At 29.2% G+C, this 22,786-nt stretch overlaps 2 protein-coding genes across 4 annotated transcripts; one reads left to right on the forward strand and one right to left on the reverse strand.

The window, feature by feature from the left end:
- Positions 1-162: 162 nt before the first annotated feature.
- On the forward strand, positions 163-3,442 carry LOC107174018 (cytochrome b5 reductase 4). The gene is made up of 8 exons (XM_089222489.1): positions 163-713; positions 1,278-1,549; positions 1,631-1,825; positions 2,109-2,451; positions 2,527-2,815; positions 2,886-2,978; positions 3,052-3,222; positions 3,281-3,442. Exons 1-8 carry the CDS (start codon positions 704-706, stop codon positions 3,330-3,332), a joined length of 1,425 nt encoding a protein of 474 aa, XP_089078615.1. The 5' UTR covers positions 163-703; the 3' UTR covers positions 3,333-3,442.
- A 1,096-nt stretch (positions 3,443-4,538) lies between these two features.
- Positions 4,539-22,539, reverse strand: LOC107174019 (uncharacterized). 3 transcript variants are annotated; one of them, XM_089222473.1, is made up of 20 exons: positions 22,452-22,539; positions 21,711-21,915; positions 20,571-20,727; positions 20,344-20,495; positions 20,007-20,190; positions 18,000-18,142; positions 17,723-17,873; positions 16,668-16,807; positions 15,450-15,618; positions 13,776-14,230; positions 12,442-12,722; positions 11,841-11,987; positions 11,347-11,760; positions 11,065-11,265; positions 9,146-9,261; positions 8,839-9,040; positions 7,613-7,675; positions 7,106-7,310; positions 5,683-5,732; positions 4,539-4,944 (listed from the first exon to the last, which is right to left on the reverse strand). In XM_089222473.1, exons 2-20 carry the CDS (start codon positions 21,799-21,801, stop codon positions 4,738-4,740), a joined length of 3,528 nt encoding a protein of 1,175 aa, XP_089078599.1. In that variant the 5' UTR covers positions 21,802-21,915; positions 22,452-22,539; the 3' UTR covers positions 4,539-4,737. The 3 variants fall into 3 exon arrangements, with proteins under 3 accessions (XP_089078599.1, XP_089078600.1, XP_089078601.1); XM_089222474.1 differs by lacking the exon at positions 22,452-22,539 and having other exon boundaries at positions 4,539-4,680; positions 4,777-4,944; positions 21,711-22,355; XM_089222475.1 differs by lacking the exon at positions 22,452-22,539 and having other exon boundaries at positions 12,442-12,686; positions 21,711-22,356.
- Positions 22,540-22,786: the final 247 nt, after the last annotated feature.

Genomic DNA, 22,786 nt, shown 5'->3' on the forward strand with positions numbered 1-22,786 from the left:
TATATTATTATGCTATAAATTAAAATTACAAAGTGTCATTTCAAATTTTGCTAAGTTCCTAGTTCCTCCTACATTTACTTTATACAACACATGCAATAATCAAACATAATACATTTCGTATTATCTCGTGTATTCGTGTTTATGTAATAAAAATATCAATATTTCATTATTTTAATTTTTTTTTCAATCATTCTTGTCTTTACAGTTTCCCTAAAGATCTGATTTTTTCACGAACCATGACGAGTAGAACTTCAAGAATTCTAAAATGATACAAACCATAAAGATCTCTTTATATGCCTAAAATCTGAAATCTTAAAAGTTACATTTTTAGCTACACTGCTGCTGCATCCTGCAGTCGTCTTCGTAGAGAAGGGGAACGTGGATTGTCCTATAAAGTGATAAATATATATTATCTTTATCTATAACTGATAACGAAATCACAGACTTGATAATATTATCGACTGAAATTTTTCTCTTTTGCCATTAACTAATTAACTATGCATTTACAGTTGTCATGAAACAGTAGTTCTTGCCCTTCCTAGTTAGTACTATAATAAGTTGTAGATATTACAGTGATTTTTTACAGATCTTTAATTTCCCGAGCGTATTAGTCCGAAAGTCTGTTTTTCAATTACAATTATGCTGCTTGTAAGTTCGAATCGATAAATTAGTGTTGACGGATACAGCCTCACAGAATTCAACCATGGCTACCGGTTTGTAAATTATTAATTTATATAACATGATGTATTCGATTCTGAACATCGATAGTTGTTATTTTCTTTGATAGTGTTAATACTTAAGTTTTTCAAATTTCATTATGATTATTAACTTTATAAATACAGGTGAATCTGTAAATCCTTCAAAAGGTCCAAAGGGTTGTTGACATTCCTAGGGAAATGTTTCCAAATGTATTTATTTTATTTAAAGACCCAAAAACTATACTTCAACCGTGTTTTTGTTATTTATTTATACCAAACATTACCTATCATTGTTACTGTGACTGATTGTTTTTATTAATTTCTATTTATAATCCCTTAAAACATGTAACATATGTAAACACAATTACGTCCATGAAGATGTGTCATAATAATTTAATTTAAATTATTTAAGGAAGTGCGATCACTGGATTGTTTCTTCCCTCACCATACTCCTGTTTTTCAAAATATTGTAGCACATATTCTTATATGCCTTTGTTTATAGATTATTATATTCTCTAACAAAAATTTAAAAAAAAAATAATTATTTATTTAATATTGTTGTTTTTGTTGAAACACCAGGAACGACTAGAAATAAGGTGGCACTTGCACCTGGTCATTCTCTGATGGATTGGATTCGTTTAGGCAACTCTGGAAGTGACTTGACTGGAGTTGGTGGTAAAATGTTATCTATTTCCAAATCAGAATTAGCAAAGCACAATAAGCGAACAGATGCTTGGTTGGCTATTCGTGGAACAGTTTACAATGTCACCCACTACATGGACTTCCATCCTGGTGGTATTGATGAATTAGTTAGAGGAATCGGCACTGACGCTACCAAGTTATTTTCAGAGGTAACTAAAGACTTATAGTAACAAACAATTTAATTGTTGTTAACTGTTAACAAATTTTTTACGAAAGATTGTGAACAACAGATACATGCTTGGGTGAATTATGAATCAATACTTCAGAAGTGTGTGGTTGGCCGATTAGTTAATGAAGAACTGTTTAAATTGCCTGATATTTTGAAAGCCGCTACAGATGTCTCCGAAAATGATTTGAACATGGATTGGTTTCAACAACTTGGCTTCTTATGTTTTGTATTTTATACTAAAACACCATATCCTGAGGTATGTAAATTATCCATACACAGTTGGACATATTTTTATCTAAAAGTTGTGATATCCAACAATTAATTGTTTTATTATGTATTTGTGACTTTCAAATTATACATTTTTTTAATTTTTTCTTCTTAATTTTCAAAAATTATATTTTTACTTCTCTATAATATCTAGTTTTAAATATTTATTGCTGATTTAAAGCATAATATCCATAATATTGGATTTATCAAAACTATACCAATATTTGTGTATAATTAATTCTGATAGTCTTCAATCTTTTTTCTGATTTCAGGTGTCTATTACTTTAAAACAACCCAATGAATTTCATTTTGTATTGAATGGAAAATCAAGATGTATCACTTTGCATAAAAATGTCAATTGGCCTTGTATTGTAAAAATAGTAGCAGACATTGGAAAAGTACAAGTTAAACTGATAAAAAAAGCACTTGGACTTTGGCCGACATATGGAACTATATCAAATACTAAAAATATTCAAATTGATTATTGGAAATGCGAGCTACTTGATTCATTTAGTGTTACACATAATACTAAATTTTTATTATTTAAGTATGAACAGAACTTGTATAATCATGTTTATCCAGGGCGACATGTTTATATAAAAGCTAATGTGAATGGTACGAATCTAAAAAATAATCATTCAAAAAATGTATTGAAACATATTTTCTAAGTATTTTAAATTGTTGTTCTAGGTCATGTTGTATCACGGCCATATACTCCAGTATGGCCTTTAGTTGAAACAACAGAGTATGGGAAAATCTCTGAAGACACTTTATGTTTATTAGTTAAAAGTTATCCAAATGGAAAATTAAGTAGACATTTGTGTTCTTTAAGCCAAGGAGATTTAATCGATGTCAGCCGTCCGCAAGGTAGTTTTGAGTGTTGGACATCAAAATCAAACCTTATTTTATTGGCTGCTGGTACTGGAATTACACCAATGTTACCAATCATATGGAGTGCTTTGCATTCTTCCATTAAAAAGTAATTAGATTTTCATACTAACAGTAATCAAAAGACGAATGTTTTATTATTTTATTTTAATCACATACAGTTATAATATCACATTATTGTTTTTCAACAAAAAAGAATCATGTATAATTTGGAAAAAGTATTTAGATGAAAAAAGTGCTGCTTACTTATCAAGGTTAGATTGCTATATACTATATTATACACTATATGATTTGATATTAATTATTAAGTTGTTAATATTTGTATAGACTGACTGTACATTACATTTTGTCAGAAGAGGAAAACTCCAAGGGTAACTCAAAAGGACATATTGATGAAAATGTAATCGTTAAATATTTTCCTTCGATAGATAAAGATATAAAAAATGAATATGCAGTGTGCATTTGTGGCCCACCAGGCTTCAATAAACTATGTGAAAAGTAAGAATAAACCAAACATTTTAAATTATTGATATAAACATTTTTTTTTCTGCAATAGGTTAGTTATTCAACAAGGTTACAAAAAAGAAGACTACTTTGTTTTTGGTTGATATTTGTTGTATTGTATTGCATTTTTTTTTTACTTTTTTTTTTAATACAATATTATGCCATATAGTATTTTTGAAAATGATTTTATTAAATTATTGAAACAAATTAATAATATTTGATTTCTTTGAATTGGTGTTTCCTACATTCTAAATTTTATGATTTAATAATAACAATATGAGTTACCTATACTAATTAAGTAATGCTTGTTAACAAGTTAGATAAATCATATTTTCTCAGTTAAATCACTATAATTTGCTTTTTAAATCTCAAAAAGTAGCTTTATCCTAAAATTATAGAGCATACATTTTTTTATCTATTGCACTCATGGATAATTACATTAATAATACTAATAGATGAACAAAAACTATTTTGTAATAATTCTGCTATGAAAATAAACAGTCTTATAATAAATTCTTAATAAATGCACAAAAAATAAATAGTTAATATTGTATTCTTAGTAAGTCTAACATTCATATTTTATTAAATTTTGTTTTGACGAGATACTAAAATAAGTAGTACCTATGAATGATTTATTTATGTATATCAGAGGTATTCAAACTGTGTTTTAGTTCAAAGAGAAGAACAACAAATAGTGATGATGATTTTAGATAATATATATTTTTTTATTCCTAACATAAAACTGTTAATTTAAATTGTATTGCATTAAAACATATTTTCCTCTCTGTGCCTTTACTAATTTTAAACCCACCAAAATATGAAGAGATGAAGGAGCCGTGTGATGAAAAAACTATACATACTTCTAATGTATAATATAATATTACAAATTTAATACACTTAATCATTTACAGTGTATGATAATACACTATTATAAAGCATAATATTTGAATATTATGATTAGAGAATTTCTTACATTATAAAATATGTGATGTTGAATCTGCGATACTAATTATAGAGCAACTTCTGTAGAAATAATGATGAAAATAACTATTTATTAATAATTATAATATTATACTTAGGTTAAAAACGAAATTAAAATAACAATTCATTAGGTATATTGATATATTGTGTTATAGTACATTGATACATTAAGTCAAAAATATTTATTAGCAAAAAAATTGTATCTTAAATTCAAAATTAAACATGACAGACATATTCCAATATTTGTACCTACATGGTGCATTACAATATGATATTATGATATGTTGCAAGTAATAAATATTAATAAGTTAATAATGAAATCGATATAGTTTATCAGACGAAAATACGAAATATAATCAAATGATTAGGTATTACAATATATTGGTCAGCATGCAGTTTAACATAACTAATTATTTTCGTTATGTTACTTGGTTTGATTACTTAAAAATCGGTCGTAAAAAAACCTTCATCCTATCAAAAACATACATGCATCAGATAAAAAACGAGTATATTATTATGTTATAATAGTTATCTTATTTTGCGGTATTGATACCCGTTGAGACATACCGAAATCTCATTGCTGACAGATTTTATTTCTGTGGTAGTGATTTTTCGAGGATCGGCTTCGTGTACAGGACTAGAATACAAGTTTGATATTGACGGAATCTCATGGAGCGGCGCTAATAGAGTTGCCTTTATTCCGTCCAATTTTATAACATCTGGATTTTTGGTTTCCTTAAAATCAAGAATAACTTACTTTAACACGGAGGTAAATAATCTGAAATAGGTATTAAGTATACATTATAGTTAATACACTACAGATTTACAAATCTTATAACAGTGTTTTACTATTTTGTAGGTACACAAAGCACATAGATATATAGGCAATTGTCAACGGGGTAATCATATTATAATATTTTGATTGAGATTTACCACGTTTAATCGGTAGGTATCGGTATCTGTGTTACTATAACGTCTGTAACACCAGAGTTATACAATAAAATACCTAGTATAAATTACCATTCATAATAATTTGGGGTTAGGTGTTTTTCATAGGGTAGATTAGAATTCACTTACTAACATTATCGCCCACGATAATTTGATAATATTATATCGACTTGCAAAACCATGACTTGAAGACCGAAGTCTATTTTCTATTTACATTAAATCTTTCGATTCACTACACACACATTTACTTATTATGTTTAGCATGAAATAATATATTAAATTGCCTAAATGTTACGCCGTGGAACAAATATTAGTAATATTATATTAAATTAAATTTTCAGATAGCCAAAATTTATTTCTGTAATCTCCGTCAAACTGTCAAAGCGTTCGCTAAACATGCGTTATAAAGACATAAATTATTGTATTTTAATAAATTAGGCTTACCTAATTAAGATGTCTAAATGGTTAAAATTAAAAAATATTATTTTCTATTATAATTAATAATTGTACAATATAGGTAGGTACCTTTAAATGTGTATTCACCATATTGTTGTACTTCCCTTCGATTGCTTCAACTGAAAATTGTAAAAACAGTTAATAATATATTATAACGTTGTGGTTCATGTGGAAAAATCATTTTAGTGGAATACTCGGCATATTCGGGCAAAGTAGATTATAAATATTTATTTCATTTATTATATTAATTTGAATACGGTGCCTGGGAAATGTATACGTACATGCTATAATTTTTAATTTCTTGTTTTGTTCCTTTATTTTCAAATTACATCAAACCTTCTATAAGCAAATGATTTTATTTAAGTAGTGTCATAACTCATTTATCATTTGTAGATAATCAGTCAAATTTTATGATTATTACTTATTATGGTAACGTAAGCTGCAAAACTATCTATCGCCCACGGCCCACCGATAATGAACGCTGCACTGACAATGACCTACCTAGTTAATTTTCACCTATCACGATATTGTTAACTTGCAGCGTAATTCGTATGAGTTCATGATATGTATTTTTATAGTATAATACACCTACATAGCTGACCGCAGACGACAGTAGATACGCACTTCTTGCCGATCATTCTGTGTGTCTTTTTATTCTTTCTATATTCAGCGTGTGCGAGTTTTTTTTATATTAAAAATAAACTTATTTGTCGTTTTAATGATATGTTAATTACTCAATCTAACAATACAATATATTTTATTTGAGTTTTAAAAACTAGAAATTATATATCAGACATTTTTTTTAAAACTTTTAAAATTAAAATTCTGCCATATATAGGCGTCTGAAATATAAGCCTTCGGGCCTACTCCCAGACATAGCACCATACCCAAGAATAAACTTGAGCTTTAATACGATGAACTTGTATTACATTTAAAATAATAATAATCGTAACAAACACAACACTTTTTAATTCCAATACCAGTTTTTGTATACAAAGTTTGGCCTAAAATAAAATATGTAAAGCAGGGGCGTCATTTCAGGTTTTTTTTTCGGGTGTGCGAAGTTTCAAGCAGGCCATTTTGAAATTTCACCAGGCCATATAAAAATAGATATATATACGTATATGTATATTATCCTGCATTCAATTATTTCCATACATTTTAGACCGGTTATTACAATTTGATTTTAATCTTATAAATAATTGTGCATTCGTGGCTCGTGCATTATTTTAGGCTTCAGCAAGGCGCAGGCCAATATTGTAACATTCTAAAAGTAAGGGGTGCAACCGCACACCCTGCCACCCCCCAAATGATGCCTCTGATGTAAAGTAATAATCTACAAGGCTTGATCAACTCGGGCATTGTATATACTTTGCCCGATCTATATTATTTACAAATATTTTAAATATTTACAATAACTGTATATTTTATTCACACGAATCTTAACATGTACATCGACAAAAATTATTATCATCAGTCATCACATGCATACCATTATTTACGTTGGTTTCCGACGGCAAAACGTTTTGAAGATTCATGTAAACAACGACCATTTCCGGACGTTTTTCAGTTACGTCTTCTACGCACGCTTTCCCCAAGGTTATAAGTATTTCGAAAATATGAAATGAATCGTGTCCAGCTTTTTTGTCAGCGATATTTGCAATCGAAGATTTGTCGTGCTTATTCACCAATTCTTTCTGAATTAAACATTATTAGAATAAGTCGATACTGCAATACTGCATACGGCAGTGGCGGTCCTACGGGTGGAGGGAGGGGGGGGGGGGTGTAACGCCCCCCCCCTTGGTTAAATATAAAATATAAAATTATTACATGAAATACATTTTTTTATGACTTATATTTTTGAGTACTTATTGTATTTAATGTGAAAAATATTTCGCCCCCCCCCCCCTAGAATTGGTCAAGGACCGTCACTGGCATAGGGTTTGCGGTTATGAAATAACTAATAGATGCTTAATTATTCATCACGACATAATCTTACCAAATATTTGTAATTTTTGTATCTATTGAATGCTCTTAGACCAGTCGCGATTTCGAACATCACCTGTGAACAAAAATACATATTGCAATACTTTACAGACGTTTAAAAGATAACATACATGAGATTATATAAATCCCGTTTCGTGTTGATTGTTCATTGTACTAGTACTACATATAGCTGATTGTACATTTATACTCGTACATTCAATGTAATATAAACCTTTGAGAAATAATTATATAAGATGATCTAAGAATATCGGCACAAGAGAAATTGAGTGAATATCCAATGTCATATAACAAAAATGCTCATAAAAATTAAATTCGATTTCTGATAGGCATTTTTTAATTGATAAAAGTAGAAAAACTCACGAAGAATCTTGTATTGAATTTTAAAACCTTGGATAAAATTTAAAAAGATAAATTTTTATGAATTTCTAACCCAAAATAATTTGCCAATTTTTGTAATTTTTACATATTTTGTTAAAATTCAAACTAAAAAATTGTGAAAATCTATTTTTTCTTTCATTGTAACAATATATTAGGAGCCTTGAATTACATTTTGAACTTTTGAAGATTTTTACAAAAAGAATAAAATTTTAATGTAATTTATAAAAAAAAAAAAAACTAAAAAGATTGAATATTTCAAATGTCTATCAATAATTTAAAATTATTTGAAATATTTTGAAAATTTTATCAAGTATAGAAAATACTAGTATAAACATTTAGTGAAAATGTCATGTGTCTAGCCGTTTAGGATGATTTTGTTTTTGAGTTACACCAATATTAAAATTTGTTTTCTTTAAAATTGATTTTGCTTAAAAATTCCCGTTTTTCCTTAATTTTTTTTTGTTTTTCCGATGCTTTTGAAAATTAGTGGAAAATTCAAAATTTGACCTCCTCAATGCACCAACTAGATTCACTTTCTAACCGGAAAAGCTACTGAAGTTGAAAATCAAAGCATTATTTTGACAACTTATTATGTACATAGTACATAGACAACAAAAACAAAACACACAACATTATAAAATCAATACATTCATCGATCAGCTCAGAATCTAAAATGTTTGCCTTTAAAAAAATGTAGTAACTTAAAATTATGTAAAAAAAAATTTTCAAAGATGTTAATAGTTTTTTAAATAATGAGTGTCAATAAATAAATATAAATTCTTAGAACAATATTATTTATCATTTGAGTTTAACTGCAACCACGCTGAATTGAGCACATACCACACCGAAACTGTAAGTGTCCACCTTGGTCGATAGTTTTTTGTTCCTGAAAAAGTCTTCAGGTAAATAAGGCTTTGTACCACACACGTGGCTGACATCAAATTCAACGCTTTTGTTAATTTGTTCCTGCAGCGGTCCGGTTCGAGCGAGTCCAAAATCTCCTATTCTGGGCGTAAGGTTAGAGTCCAAAAGTATATTGGCACTATAAAAACGGACATTGATTAATCAATATGTTAAAGTTTAACAGTTAAAGTTATGTGATGCATAAGTATACAATAGAATTGCGTTTACTGTAAATTATACCTACCTTTTTATATCGCCATGGATCAAAGACGGTTCAACATTGTGCAAAAATTGTAAGCCTCTTGCTATTCCTGTCGCTATGTTTCCACGCATCTTCCAAGATAATGGATTTGTTCCATTCTATATAATATGATATGTACAACTAGAGAGTATTTCAAAATAGTATTGTCAACGTGATGAGTTTGAAAAAAAATTTGTAGCTCACGTAAATATTACTTTAATTTTAAATTTAAGTGTATATGCAAAATAAAAATTGTTTATTGAAATTAAAGAAAAACTTTTTTCAAGCCATTCTAATAAGAATAATTTACAATGTATTGTAATGTATACAATACATAATACATATATATACATAAATATATTAACTAGGTATATCAAGGTGTTCAACCCAGTTCTTACTGTTCTGTCTGTTCTTAGGAAGGTCGGAAAAATGTTTAAGCAATGTTTTTTTTTTTTTTTTAAAACAATTATATTGGGGCGATGCCCGTTACACAAAAAGTGTATCTTTCCCTTTTCCACCAATATCCGTTTCCACCAAATAAAATTATTTACCATGTTTTTATAAAAACAATTGTACCTATACCTACTACTATATTCTACGATTGAAAAAAAAAATATCAACCAATTGTATATATAATTAGATACAATATATACATAACTAAATACACTAATATATCATTTTTTTCAATCCAGCATTAGTATTTTAAATAAATGTATTACTGTATTAAAGATTTTAATATAAGCATATAGTATACAAATTATTTTGGTAAATTAACCGTGGTTTAATTATAGGTAGCTCTCATTTGGTGGTAACGGATATTAGTGGAAAAGGGAAAGATACACCTTTGGTGGAAACGGGTATTGGTGGAAAAGGGAAGGTTCTATACTTTTTGGTGGAAACGTGTTACGCCCTTATATTGATAGCATTAAAGATGATTGTCTGCGGTACAAAATGGGTACGTGAATGATAATCTAGTTTTGGTTCACGTAATAGAAAGAAAAAACATCAACTATAGAGCATTAAATAATTTTAGTGATGTGATGAGGTAAGAATATATTCATCATAGTGTAATCAATATGTATACAGTATAGAATACCAACTTGACTCTTATAAATATTTTCTTTGTATATGATTTTCATAACTGATACTGATGAATGATAATTAATCCTTAATCAAAATATTACATACTTGCAAAAAATTAATTTAGTATTTATTATTTTTGTAAAATCTACTAATTATTGAATAAGGAGTAACATACTTTTTATACATTTGTTCAGAGAATTTACCGTATAGTCAGTATACATTCATCCTTCTCAAATGATGCGTTTGATTTATATTTATAATATATTTTCATTCAATACCGATTATACAATTAAACGGCACTTAATAAGTATAGTGAAAGCAATAAATAAATAATTATGATCTAGGCGTATGAAAATATGATGGTAGGTAGGTATGTAGGATATACATGTCAAAATATTAAGGTAAGTGGACAATTTTTTTTCCAAAAATCCTAAATTTCTAACCAGATTTTTGAGTAAATTATAACTATTTGTCATCGTATTTTGGATGCATATATAACGGATAATAACTTAAATCTTAATACTTATATAGTCTGCAGCATGAGAATTTTCCTGCAGTAAAAAGTGTATTGATTATCGTGACATTAAAATAGGTACAGCAAGTTGTACAACAAATTACAACAAATTGTACAATAAGTACAACAAATATTTTATCGTAATGGTAATTTATACGTATAGCCGTATAGGTACTTGGCTACTTGCTAAAATGGAAACAATAAAAACGCATTTAGAGTAGACTATATGATATTATAATACTATTTCTTTGATTATTGGTTATCATATTATTTATAAAATAGGTATATATATATATAGAGAGAGAGAGAGATAAATCGTATATACCTTGCATTGTAATCGATCTTCGAGCGACCCGTTTGCCATAAATTGATATATCAAACAAGATCCAGTCAAATGGAAGCAAAACCCGTACATGGACAATACGTTATCGTGTTTAACTGCGTTCAGATACATAATTTCTTTCGACGGATTCTGCAAAAGCCTGTCACCCAAAGTGTGCATGTTTACTACTTTTTCAGCTACTCCCTATAAAGTGTGAAATAAAGATACGAAATCAACATTTAAGGCATAACCCATTTTATGGTAATATAATGTCATCACGCCAACCTCGCCTTTCAGTCTTTTGATCGCTACGTCCGTGTGCCTCCAATTGCCTTTGTACACCACCCCGAAGCCACCCTCGCCAAGCACGCGGTTCTGGTTCCAGTTGTCAGTGGCCAACACGAGTTCTTCATATTGAATACGTTGCATGAAAGTTTCCTCGGAATCTTTGCTGTCATTGTTGACGTGATGCATGATGGTCATCAGATCGCAAGAATCGCATTGGATGTTGCGTATGTACAACCAAACAGTCCTGTGCAAGTTAAAATAAACGGACAGCAGGCAAACGAATGAAACGAAACTCAAGGCGACAAAGGAGTAAAAATAATCAATTTTCCATTTTTTACAAAGTTCGTATTCATCCATGTTGATAACCGGAACCGAGGAAGACGTGCAAGTGATTTTCTTCATATCTCCGATCTGCAAATTCAATGAACCGATGAATTACCGCGATTATCTGCTCACTGCAGTAATTTTATATTATGAGTATGAATTCGGACCTTTGATTTATATTTTTGTAAGGTGTTTAACAAATCGCATTCACATGGCCACGGGTTTCCTGATAACATTATGACGTCTAGACTTTGCAATAATGTCAATGCGTTACCGTTTAGGGTTGTTAGTTTGTTATTATCGGCAAACACAACCTTCAGAAATAATTTAAAATAACAACATTATATTAGAAAATATACATTGTTCGAGTGTTAAACATAATATATATTATTTTTAACATATAATTCAAAATCGTAATAGTATTATAGTTTAATTGAAATTAAATAAACTATAAGCTGCAAGCTGCAGGTGTATATTATAGACTCTATATAGTAGACCTAGATAGTTACACGTTATTATAGAATACTAACTGCATGCATGTAGGTTAATCAAATTTTGATTGGAAATTATTTCTTAGGACGTATGGCAATAAAGCCGTGCAAAATATAAATACGTTCAGTAAATAATTGTTTTACTCATTGGTATTATGATTTTGATTAATATTTTTCTAAAATTGAAAACTTATTGACCTTGCAGATGATGGAAACAATATAATATTCATGTTATGCATAAATACAACGTATACTAAATTATTATTATTTTTCTCACTTTTAAACTTCTAGGTAAAAGATTGGCATCCAATGTCTTTATACTATTATTACTGATATCCAATAAAGCGATACGAAAACTTGTTAAATTAGGTAAGACTTCAATCAAATTGTCTCTCAAAATTAAACTAGTGGACGACGAAGTTGTGTTTAAATCAGTAATAATCGCAGAAGGGTCAATTAGGTTACTTTTTGAACAGTCAATCTTGGTTGTATTGTGTTTCGGAAAAAAATAGCATTCGCAATCTGTAGAACAATTATATTTTTTGTCAGCAATCATTCCTATAGTAAATAAACAAATTGATGAATTATTATTATTGATAGCTTTAAAGATAATCCAAATGTGTCAATACCATGCACTACCTCTAAAATTGTAAAATTCAAATCAAAACAAATCATTTATTATAATAATTAATTAGGAAGTAATAAACTATAGTTGAATATTTTTGTTTAAATCAATTTTTATTGCAGTTATATAACTTATAATTGTCGTACAGATAATTGTACCAGCTTATTACAAAAATATTTTAATATAATGATATTTAAGTCTAATGTCATGGTTTACGAGGTGCACCACGTGACGACTGTAATAATTAAATCTATATGCATCTATCTATTGAAGATATATGTTTTTAATAAGTTATAAGAGTTAAACATAATTTTAATAGTTAAAAAGCTCATAACTGCCTTCATGAATTATCTGTTATATTTTGATAATTGTTGATCTATCATAGGTACACTAGAAGCTAATAAAAAAAAAAACTGCCTTAATGAATTCAAAATAAAAACAATTTCAACAAAATGTAAAAAATTATATTGCTTTTAGTTTTTAAGTTTAGTGATAGTCGATGGGTCAATTAGTTCTAATATTAAAACGAATCAAGCTAAATCTGAACTGATAAATGTGGCGTCCTATTAATTAAGCAATTTTTTTAGTTATTGTGCTATTTTTAATAAAATTTTACATTTAATATTCTGGATATACCTATTACCTACAGACGAATACCAATCTCGACAATACTGCGCATTTACTTCATTACATCGGCTGTTAACCATTCATTGAAGCTGTCTCCAGTTATTTGTGTTTGCATAAAAATATTTCCAGAACCAAGAAGTGGTAAATTAATGTTTAATGGTTTATTGGTAAAAAATTAATGGTTGTTTAATCATTGATTAGAGCTTGTATTATATATGTGTTTAAATTTAAGGAAGACAGAAATGAGTAAAAAATATCGGTTATTTTAACCAGACCTAAGTCGAAGCAAGTATAATATAATTTATTTTTATTACAAAGCGATCTGATTAAATTTATATACAAAATACTTATTACTTTACCTATACGGAACGCTGCGATTTTAAACACTCCACCGCAATACTTGTTTGCGTCACCTGAGCATTGAGCAGAACACTTGTTATCGTCGACTCGTACCGCACCGTCATCCGCCGGATGGCTGTTTCCGCAAAAACACGATTCCCTGTTAGATAGTTGGAAATATTCGTAGCCCGCTCTGTCACAGTGCTTGGAGCAGATTCTCGGCGTGTTGACGTACGGAAATTCGATGGACTGGTTTTTCTTGAACGCTCTGTACACGTCTGTCTCCTCGTAACAGCCCAGGTAATGGTCACTGGCCACCCTGGATGTTTTCAGGCCAGTTGAAAACACGTTGTAGTGGGTACGATCGCCGCACACACTTTCTGTACCACCCGAACACGGGACATTGCAATGAGGTCCTCCCGCTTTGACTTTGGCTTCGACTGGTGGACTGTCAAAACTGCACATACACTTCGTCCTGATCGCGTATATAACATATCGATCGCAGACGTAGCGGATCACATCAAATAATTATTACCATATAACACAATATTAGTGCATACACATGTATATATAGTACCTAGATAGTCAGTGCCGTACGTAGCGGTAGAGTTCTAAGGATCTAACATCTAACCCCCTCCAAAAATTGTTCTAATTTTTTCCTTTTAAATAAAATCTCATTAACCATATTATAATCAATAGGTACACAGAGTAGATTATTGTTAGTCATTTTTTATAGTTATAAAATAAATTGTAAAATGGCAATAACATGGATAACCTACATATAATTTCAATTTTATTTCGGCTTATATTAAGAACATTTTTAAATGTCTACCTTGATCGTCATATCATAAATCATTTATCTTCAATTATAACCACGTGTATTACGACTTGAAGCAGTGGAGTACTTACGGAGGGGATACGGGGAATAGACCCCCCTGGTCTCTTATTTATTATTTATTTATAATATTGTGATGTTATAAAATGATGTCCTGAAGAGTCTTTGTAGACGGTCAGGTTAAATTCTCTAAACGTATAAACTAAAATACCGAATTCTATACTAATTCTATCATTTGTTTTAACCAATTATTTAAAAACTGTTTACCTAACAAAAAATAATGTAAATAGGGATTAACCATTGGTCTACTCAATATAAAGGTAAAACCCTAACCGAATTAAATCTTGCGTACGCTACTGTAGTTAGTATAATAGGTAGTTAAGTAGTAGTTATCAGTACTATTATTATTAGTTATTATTATTATATAATACGTTATTGTATATTTATTACAGCCATGGGCTATATGGGATATTAATTTCTCTTGAATAAAAGCCTTTTTAAACAGGACCAGAGGCATGCTTAGAAATTGCATATTGGTGAGGGGGATTTACCATAAATTTTTCTTTAGTTTAAAGAGCGGGGGAGCTATCTTTTTTAAGAATTATAGTTATCAAGGTGACGAAAAATTATGAATAATCACGCAAAATATAACTTTCTAAAATTACAACAAAATACCTAATATACCAAATTATTATAATAATAGTATACATTTTTCAAAAATTTGACAATTTGACATATTAAATCTATAACACGACTATTACGATTTACGAGTATGTCACATGGCAAATATTATATAATAACAATAAAAATAATATTATTATTGAAAAAAATATCCATAGAGACAATTCGAAGAACTCACGAAGACACTAGTGCTACAAATGGAAACCCTCGGGTGAAACAACTAGACGCACATTTTTGTGAGTTCAATTCAGTAGGAAATGATATATTCCATCCATCCATCACTGGATACATCCAAGAGTTTTCGAAGCATCCAAAATGAGTATTTGATAGATTTCCGGTAACCTTGCCTACATATATAAATACAAAATACAATCACCAATTACGTTTCGTACCTGACTTTATTTTCATAAATTAATTTTAGAGCAATTTGATGCACCTAGCTTACTTAATAAAATTAATTTTCATGTGCCAGGACGTGACAATTGTCATACGTCATATAACTATTGAGTCCTTAAATATGTAGCTGACTACCAAAGAAATAATCTACTTACCCGGGTTAAGCATATGCGGGTGGATAAATAAGAATCTTTTTTTACTCTAGTGGTTTTACATTTTTACTAATTAGTATTACCTGTATAATTTCATTTTATATCCATTTTAACATTATTATAAATATTATATTTTATTATTTTTACATTTTGTTTGTAATTTTGTAACTCGTTTCTCATTTTTATATTATACCTATAAGCATTATTATTATTTGTATCAAATTATTTTAATCATTATTTATTTTTAAGTCACTGTAATTAAGATACAGCTTGTAAAGTTGTACTCTATGACTCCCGTATACACAATGAGTAAGTCATTGTAATAAAGGAGTGTATAAAGGCCGGGCGGATTAAGGCGTCGGCTGCGACGCGCTCCATCACCGGTTCGAATCCCAGTCACGGGTGGCATCGCTTTCTGGGCAGTTCACGCTATCTAGAAAGAGAGCCCCCCCCCCACCAGGGGGATGACAGAAACCTACGGGTGCCTATACTTCGTGCCTATACTCCCGGACATAGCGCCATACGAAAAAAAAGGTGTAATGAACCTATGTAATAAATTTGAATTCAATGGAATTTTGGACTTTTTCTTTTAAACAAGCTTATTGTGTGCTATAGTGGACTCCTATAGTCCTATAGATAATCAAACCATATTTAATAATTGGGCGAATCAAAAAAAAAAAAAAAAAAAAACTATAAAGAGACCTAATCGCTTTTTATGTTTTAAACTAGAAGCTGTTTTCATTAAAAAAAAAAACCAAGTATTTGAAAAGGTCTGCATCATATTATATACCTAACACGAGGCCGTGGATCAATAATTAACAATTAAATTGAATATGAAATTAACAAACCAAACCAATCATTTTCATAGATACTAATTCGATCGGGACCACCACAATATTCCGATTCGTCTCCGGGACATTTTCTACACTCTTCTGGCTGTTTCCGTTCGTCTGCACTTGATATTTCGTCACTGCACTCACAATAATCCCTAAATCGATTATATTATATGCACGTATATACGTATATTATAAGTAATGTTACATTTAATGTAGATAGTCAAAAACTAACGATGGTGTACAGCGTGTTCACCGATTCAGGGAATACTGAATTTCTCGGCCGGATTTGTTTGGAATAAATCGATTTTTTTTCACAAACTGGTGGTATATGAATACACATTTTTCGATATATTTGAAAATTTTTTTTTTAATTGCAACACCTATTTTTAACACCTAACCTATTTTTTAAAAGTAATTTTCATGTATCAACTATGTCTCTAAGTTCAATATTGACTGAATAAGAGCCATATCAATTTTATTAAATAATAATACATTTTTAAACATTTATAATTAATTTTTATTGATTACTTTTTGAATATTTGTACGTATTGTTATTTTTAGAAATGTTATGAACAATACTAACATAATATGAATACAAAATTATTTATTAAAAATCGACTTAGGTACAACTGGTACTGGCGAACAATAGTTATTTTATAATAATTACACAATAAATTAAATAAATTGTTCAAAGTTTGCTCTCTATTTTCAGCACGACGGAGCTCCTGCTCATAATGCTCATATTATTAGAGATCATTTAAATCGGGTATATGAGGGGAAATGGTTTGGCACTTATGGCCCCATTGAATGGCCAGCAAGATCTCCAGATATTATACTCCACTAGATTTTTTTTTTATAAGTTTCTACTGCGTATTCGCAGACTTAATTCTCAAAAAATGTTGAAATGTATCGAAAAATGTGTATTCATATACCACCAGTTAGTAACAAAAAATCGATTTATTCCAAACAAATCCGGCCGAGAAATTCAGAGTTCCCTAAATCGGTGAACACACTGTATATTTGTATATATGATATATGATATTAAACAAAAAATAAAATATATGTACTCGTTGACTCCCGCGTATTTATATCCTCTCTCGTTGCAAATATAAAAACACCTGTTCGAATCAATGGTTTCCTTTAAAATGTATATTTTTTTGTCATACCGAGTGAATCCTTCTAAATTGTAACATCCGACCAAATTTCGTAGTGGATAATCTGTTTGCAATATAAAATAAATAATAATTATAATGTATTTATGCATATGCAGTGGGAACTAAAAATTAAAAAATCCTAGTATATAGATAATATAGGTTTATAAAAATTTTAGTATTATTTTCTAACCAACGATTCCAGTAGAATAAACGCTCAGTCTCCACAAACCACCACAGTTTTTCGACGTGTCACCCGAACAGATGGCATTACATTTTGCGTCGCTTATTTTGAATTTTTCTGAGGGATATTGATTACCACACCAACAAGCAGCTCTGAAAAAAAAAAAATTAAAATCAACATAATAATTTGCAGTATATACGTTCAGCATTAGATTTAGAGCAATTATGTCAAGTCGAAAACTAGGTAGTTATAAAGCAATTTGGTCGTCTTTCCATTTGAAAGCTTTGAAAACGCACATGAAGTTAATTAATTTTAGAAAACCTACACTCAAATCTATTCTTCCACGATACTATTTTCTATTATTTAAATCCTATTTAGAAAACAGACATTTTTCCGTTTGATCTGTTTTCTCCTTCCACGGAAGTATCACCAATCCACGCAAGGGTACCTCAAGGATTTGTAACAGCACCTCTACTCTTCAATCTATTCACCTCAGATCAACCTACGGTAGGTAAAATCCTAGCCTAACATTCTAACCTTAAGTGCCTCCAATGAGTGGCTTCTTATCTCCTGACACTCAAGCCATGTTACCTCCATCACATACGCTTATTGTAAAATAATATTTTTAGATTGTGTATATAATAATAATAATATATGATAAAAAAAAAACCTACACATTTTTCCAATAATACTTTAGATAGTGATATAATTATTTGTTGAGACATTTGGTAATAAATAAGTACATAAAAATAAAAATTTTTGTACATAAAGTACTGATTAATTTATTAGAAATGTGGGCGTTTTTCTGGGTCTGTGAACCATAATATTATTTGTTATCCACCTCTTATAAAAAATGATAAATATACTCCACCACGCATGTTTAATGTTTTATTTCGAATTATATTATTTAATTTTAACGAGTTTATATGATCGTAGTAAAAAATACTTGTAATATTTTCTATACTACCATGAAATCTAATAAATATATTTTATTTGATAATGTCATAATATAGTGATTGTTATTTATTATGCTTGTGTATAATGTTTGATTGAGAAAACTGTTTTGATAGCATTTGACGATTCTTTTAGATTCTCAGTTCTGACTATTCGTGAACGACGTCGACCTATATGGCTACATACCTAGTAATTATCTACACAATATAAAATTATATATAGGTAACTATTTGTTATGATGTATCGAAACATAAATATAATAATAGGAGCATTTAAAAAATCCAAAATGAAATAAAAATAAAAACAACTGTTACACCTAAATGTTTATTTACATAGTATAATTTGTAACACACGTAGACATTAAGCAATTGAATATTATTTTTTTTTATATAATATTTTTAATTATCATTCCATATATTATTATACCTACATTTTTGTATTGAGGACCGTTGCGATTACGATTTATTTTTACAAGAATTTTATAGTTTTACACAGGTTTTTATATTACTGTTCAAAATATTATGATGGTACGATTCCTGTTAAATAATTACATTAGCATATTATCCATTGAATATATATAGTATACGGATCTGCTTAACATAATTCACTATAATATATATTTTGTAACGCAACATCGAAATATCGAATAATTCCACTGAGTATTTTAAATAACACAATTGGCACTGAGTGAAAATCGTATATATAAAAATAATATTATATTCGTGGTTAGTAAAAACATGGATACATTAAACATTTTAGTATCCTTCGAGGGATAAAAATATAACACTCCATCTCCTAATTATAATATATAATATATTGGTGTACTGCGCATTATTTTCACATTCCATATAACTACCTAATAGTCCTGAAGAAAACATGTAACCTATATTCAATTATGAAATAAGTTTGGAAATAATTAATATATCAGTTTTTACTATTTACAATACATAATATTTTGTATTCGCATAATTAGATAATTAATTTAATCAAATATAGCTACCTTATACTCATCATAAATATACAATATAATATAAATTGCGTGTTTATAAATATTAATATTACCCCTGCTTTTCTCCATTTGTTGTTCCAGAGTACAGAAATCCGATTTTGAAACATTCTTCGGAACATTTCTGTGGAGTGTTATCATCGTACCTCTCGTGGGGGAATTTCAGCAATCGGTTCTTGTCGTCACCCATTTTTTCTCCATAACATCCGAGGTAGATCGCTTGAGGATATTTTTCATCGCCTTCAAATTATACATATATATGCAAGATTATTACTCATTTAAAACATAACTTATCTTTTATAGTATTGCGTATATGTGTGTATATTAAATAATCTGCAGTCTGAATGGCCCTATCTTAAGTATAACTTTTAGATATCTTAAGTATATAAGTACCTATTGTACTTGTATTATATGTTTTAAACATTTTAAAATGCGTTCGACACCTCTCGTTTGAAGCATTTCCTGAAGCGTTGCATGACACATTGCAATCGTCATCCATTTCCTTCGTCAGTTTAGACATGTAATTATTTGTGCAGCGACACAATCTATGCACGAACACATGGATATCAATAGCATATGAAAATACGGTTACTAAAAGAAAACCGATTGTTTTATCTTACGGTTCATTATTAATTGCGGCATAAGAGTAATTGTTTGTGTTACATTCGTCCGAACATTCTTGAGGTGTCAAAGAAGCTAATGATAAAACTAAACCGTTTGAAATATTTAAATCATCGTTCAAAAAACATCCCAAATATTCTGAACTTGACACTAAAACTAAATAAAGAAATTATTAAGATAGGTATTATATATGGCGAATAATGTTTTGATTAAAGTAGTTAATGTTTAATTGTTTGTGTGCGTATAAAAGAGGAGTTAATTCGACGCTATTCCTGTGAAATAAAACAACTAATTTTCAACACATTTTGACCCCTTTTGAGCTATTAATAAACATTTTACATTACGATATTTATTATTTTTTTTTTTTTCATATAAGTAGAAAAAAGTCAGTAGAAAAAGCTTGGTTAAAAAGCTTGAAAAAAATAATATAAGGGTTCTAATAAGTTTTTATTACTGCAGCTTAATAATATCAGAGATTTGAAGAATGTAATTAAATAGTAATTTATAATGTTGACAGATTTCGTCAAAATCATGAACATTTTCAAATCATTTTTTAATGAATAATATATAAAATATTTGAATTTAAATCAAGTTTTGCCATAAGTATTTCAAACTGTAACCATTCATCTGAAAAAATGTATAAAATTTAGTAGATAACAATTTTAATTAAGATAAAATTAGACATTTCAATGAAAATTAAAGATTTTTTTGTAGTTTAAAAATATTATTCTTGGGCCCTTGAAACTCCTAAAGTATATCATTTTATTTTATACTAATAATGTAATTTTATAATACAATCTTTGCGGCAAAACTGAATTCAACTTATTATATTACTAGTATAGACCAATAAATTACTTTAATAGCAATATAATATCATAAAATATATTTAGTAATATAGGGTGATTTTCGCTCAGAATCATTTTTGGCATGCGATCAAATTCAAATTCAACACATTCATAATATAGTGAAGACTCCTATGAAATCTAGTACATCTAGTATCTATACATTGTACAGCAAAGCAGAACACACTTGCCCTCCTTATTTTGATAATCAATCGATGTTGAGCACAATAACATATATTATTAATTTTGGTTTCCATTGTATAATAATTAAATATGTAATATAGTACCTATACTCACCAGTAAAATTGCAGGTATATAAAAGGCATACAATGACGTTACTCCACAATGGTGGCGATGTGGTTAAACGTTTAAAAGACATTTCTCGCATGAAGGAATTTACAATAATAATGATATATTACAATAGGAGGTAGTGGCGCAGTTTCGTCGAAGCTGTTGCTGTGTGGACAGCATCCGATTGAATCTGATCGGCTGACAATTACACCTAAATTAAATTATAATTTTTAAAACATAATATTATAACACATTATAATATAACGCGTGTTAATAATCATATATTTCGCAACAAATCTCGATGGAGCGGTCGCGATTTCGGCTAAGTCTCTTTTTCTGAGTCTACGGCACAAAAACTTAATTGAAAAATTAATTTATACTTTGATATATATTTTAGTATCTTATACTATAAATATAATCATATAATGCAAAAGTTGACTGTCGGTCAGCCCGCGACAATGAAGAACGCGGTTGTAGACGTATAAGATACTAATGGGTAATGTGTTGTTTATAAACTTTGTCTTCTCTGTCCACGATATTATTTTCGAAGTCGTAATACTAAATATTAAAAGCGTCATAATATTGTCAACATATTATTACATAGGTACTGCGAATAATAATAATAATAATAATAATAATGATAAATAATGACGACAAAGGTCATAGGCGATGACGCGGTGTGCTATTCGCGCGCGATTGCTATGTATCCCAATAATAATAATAATTATATAAAAAAAATTGTATTACAATGATATTATTGTCTGTGCAAAAAGTGTAATTATATTGACGGCGCGACGGTGGTCTGCGTCAACTACTGCCATTTGCTACTAAACACACACGCGGGTATTGTAGAACTACACGACTTTCCACCACTCGCGAGGCACGAGCGCCCCTATAATATACAATTTGTTAGGTACTTAGTAGAACTATAATAGTATATTTTGTTGTATTTTGTGTTGTAAAATAATTTGCTATCAGTTATAATATTATATCTTAAAAGCTAAAGGTAATTCAATTTAAAAATAATGTTAAAAAAATGTATAGCTTTTAACTTTGGTTATTGGCTAACCTTGCTGCAGGGT

Source organism: Diuraphis noxia, unplaced genomic scaffold (genome assembly GCF_037042655.1).
Source record: "Diuraphis noxia isolate RWA-SAM2 unplaced genomic scaffold, SU_Dnox_SAM2 contig0003, whole genome shotgun sequence".
NCBI lineage: Eukaryota > Metazoa > Arthropoda > Insecta > Hemiptera > Aphididae > Diuraphis > Diuraphis noxia.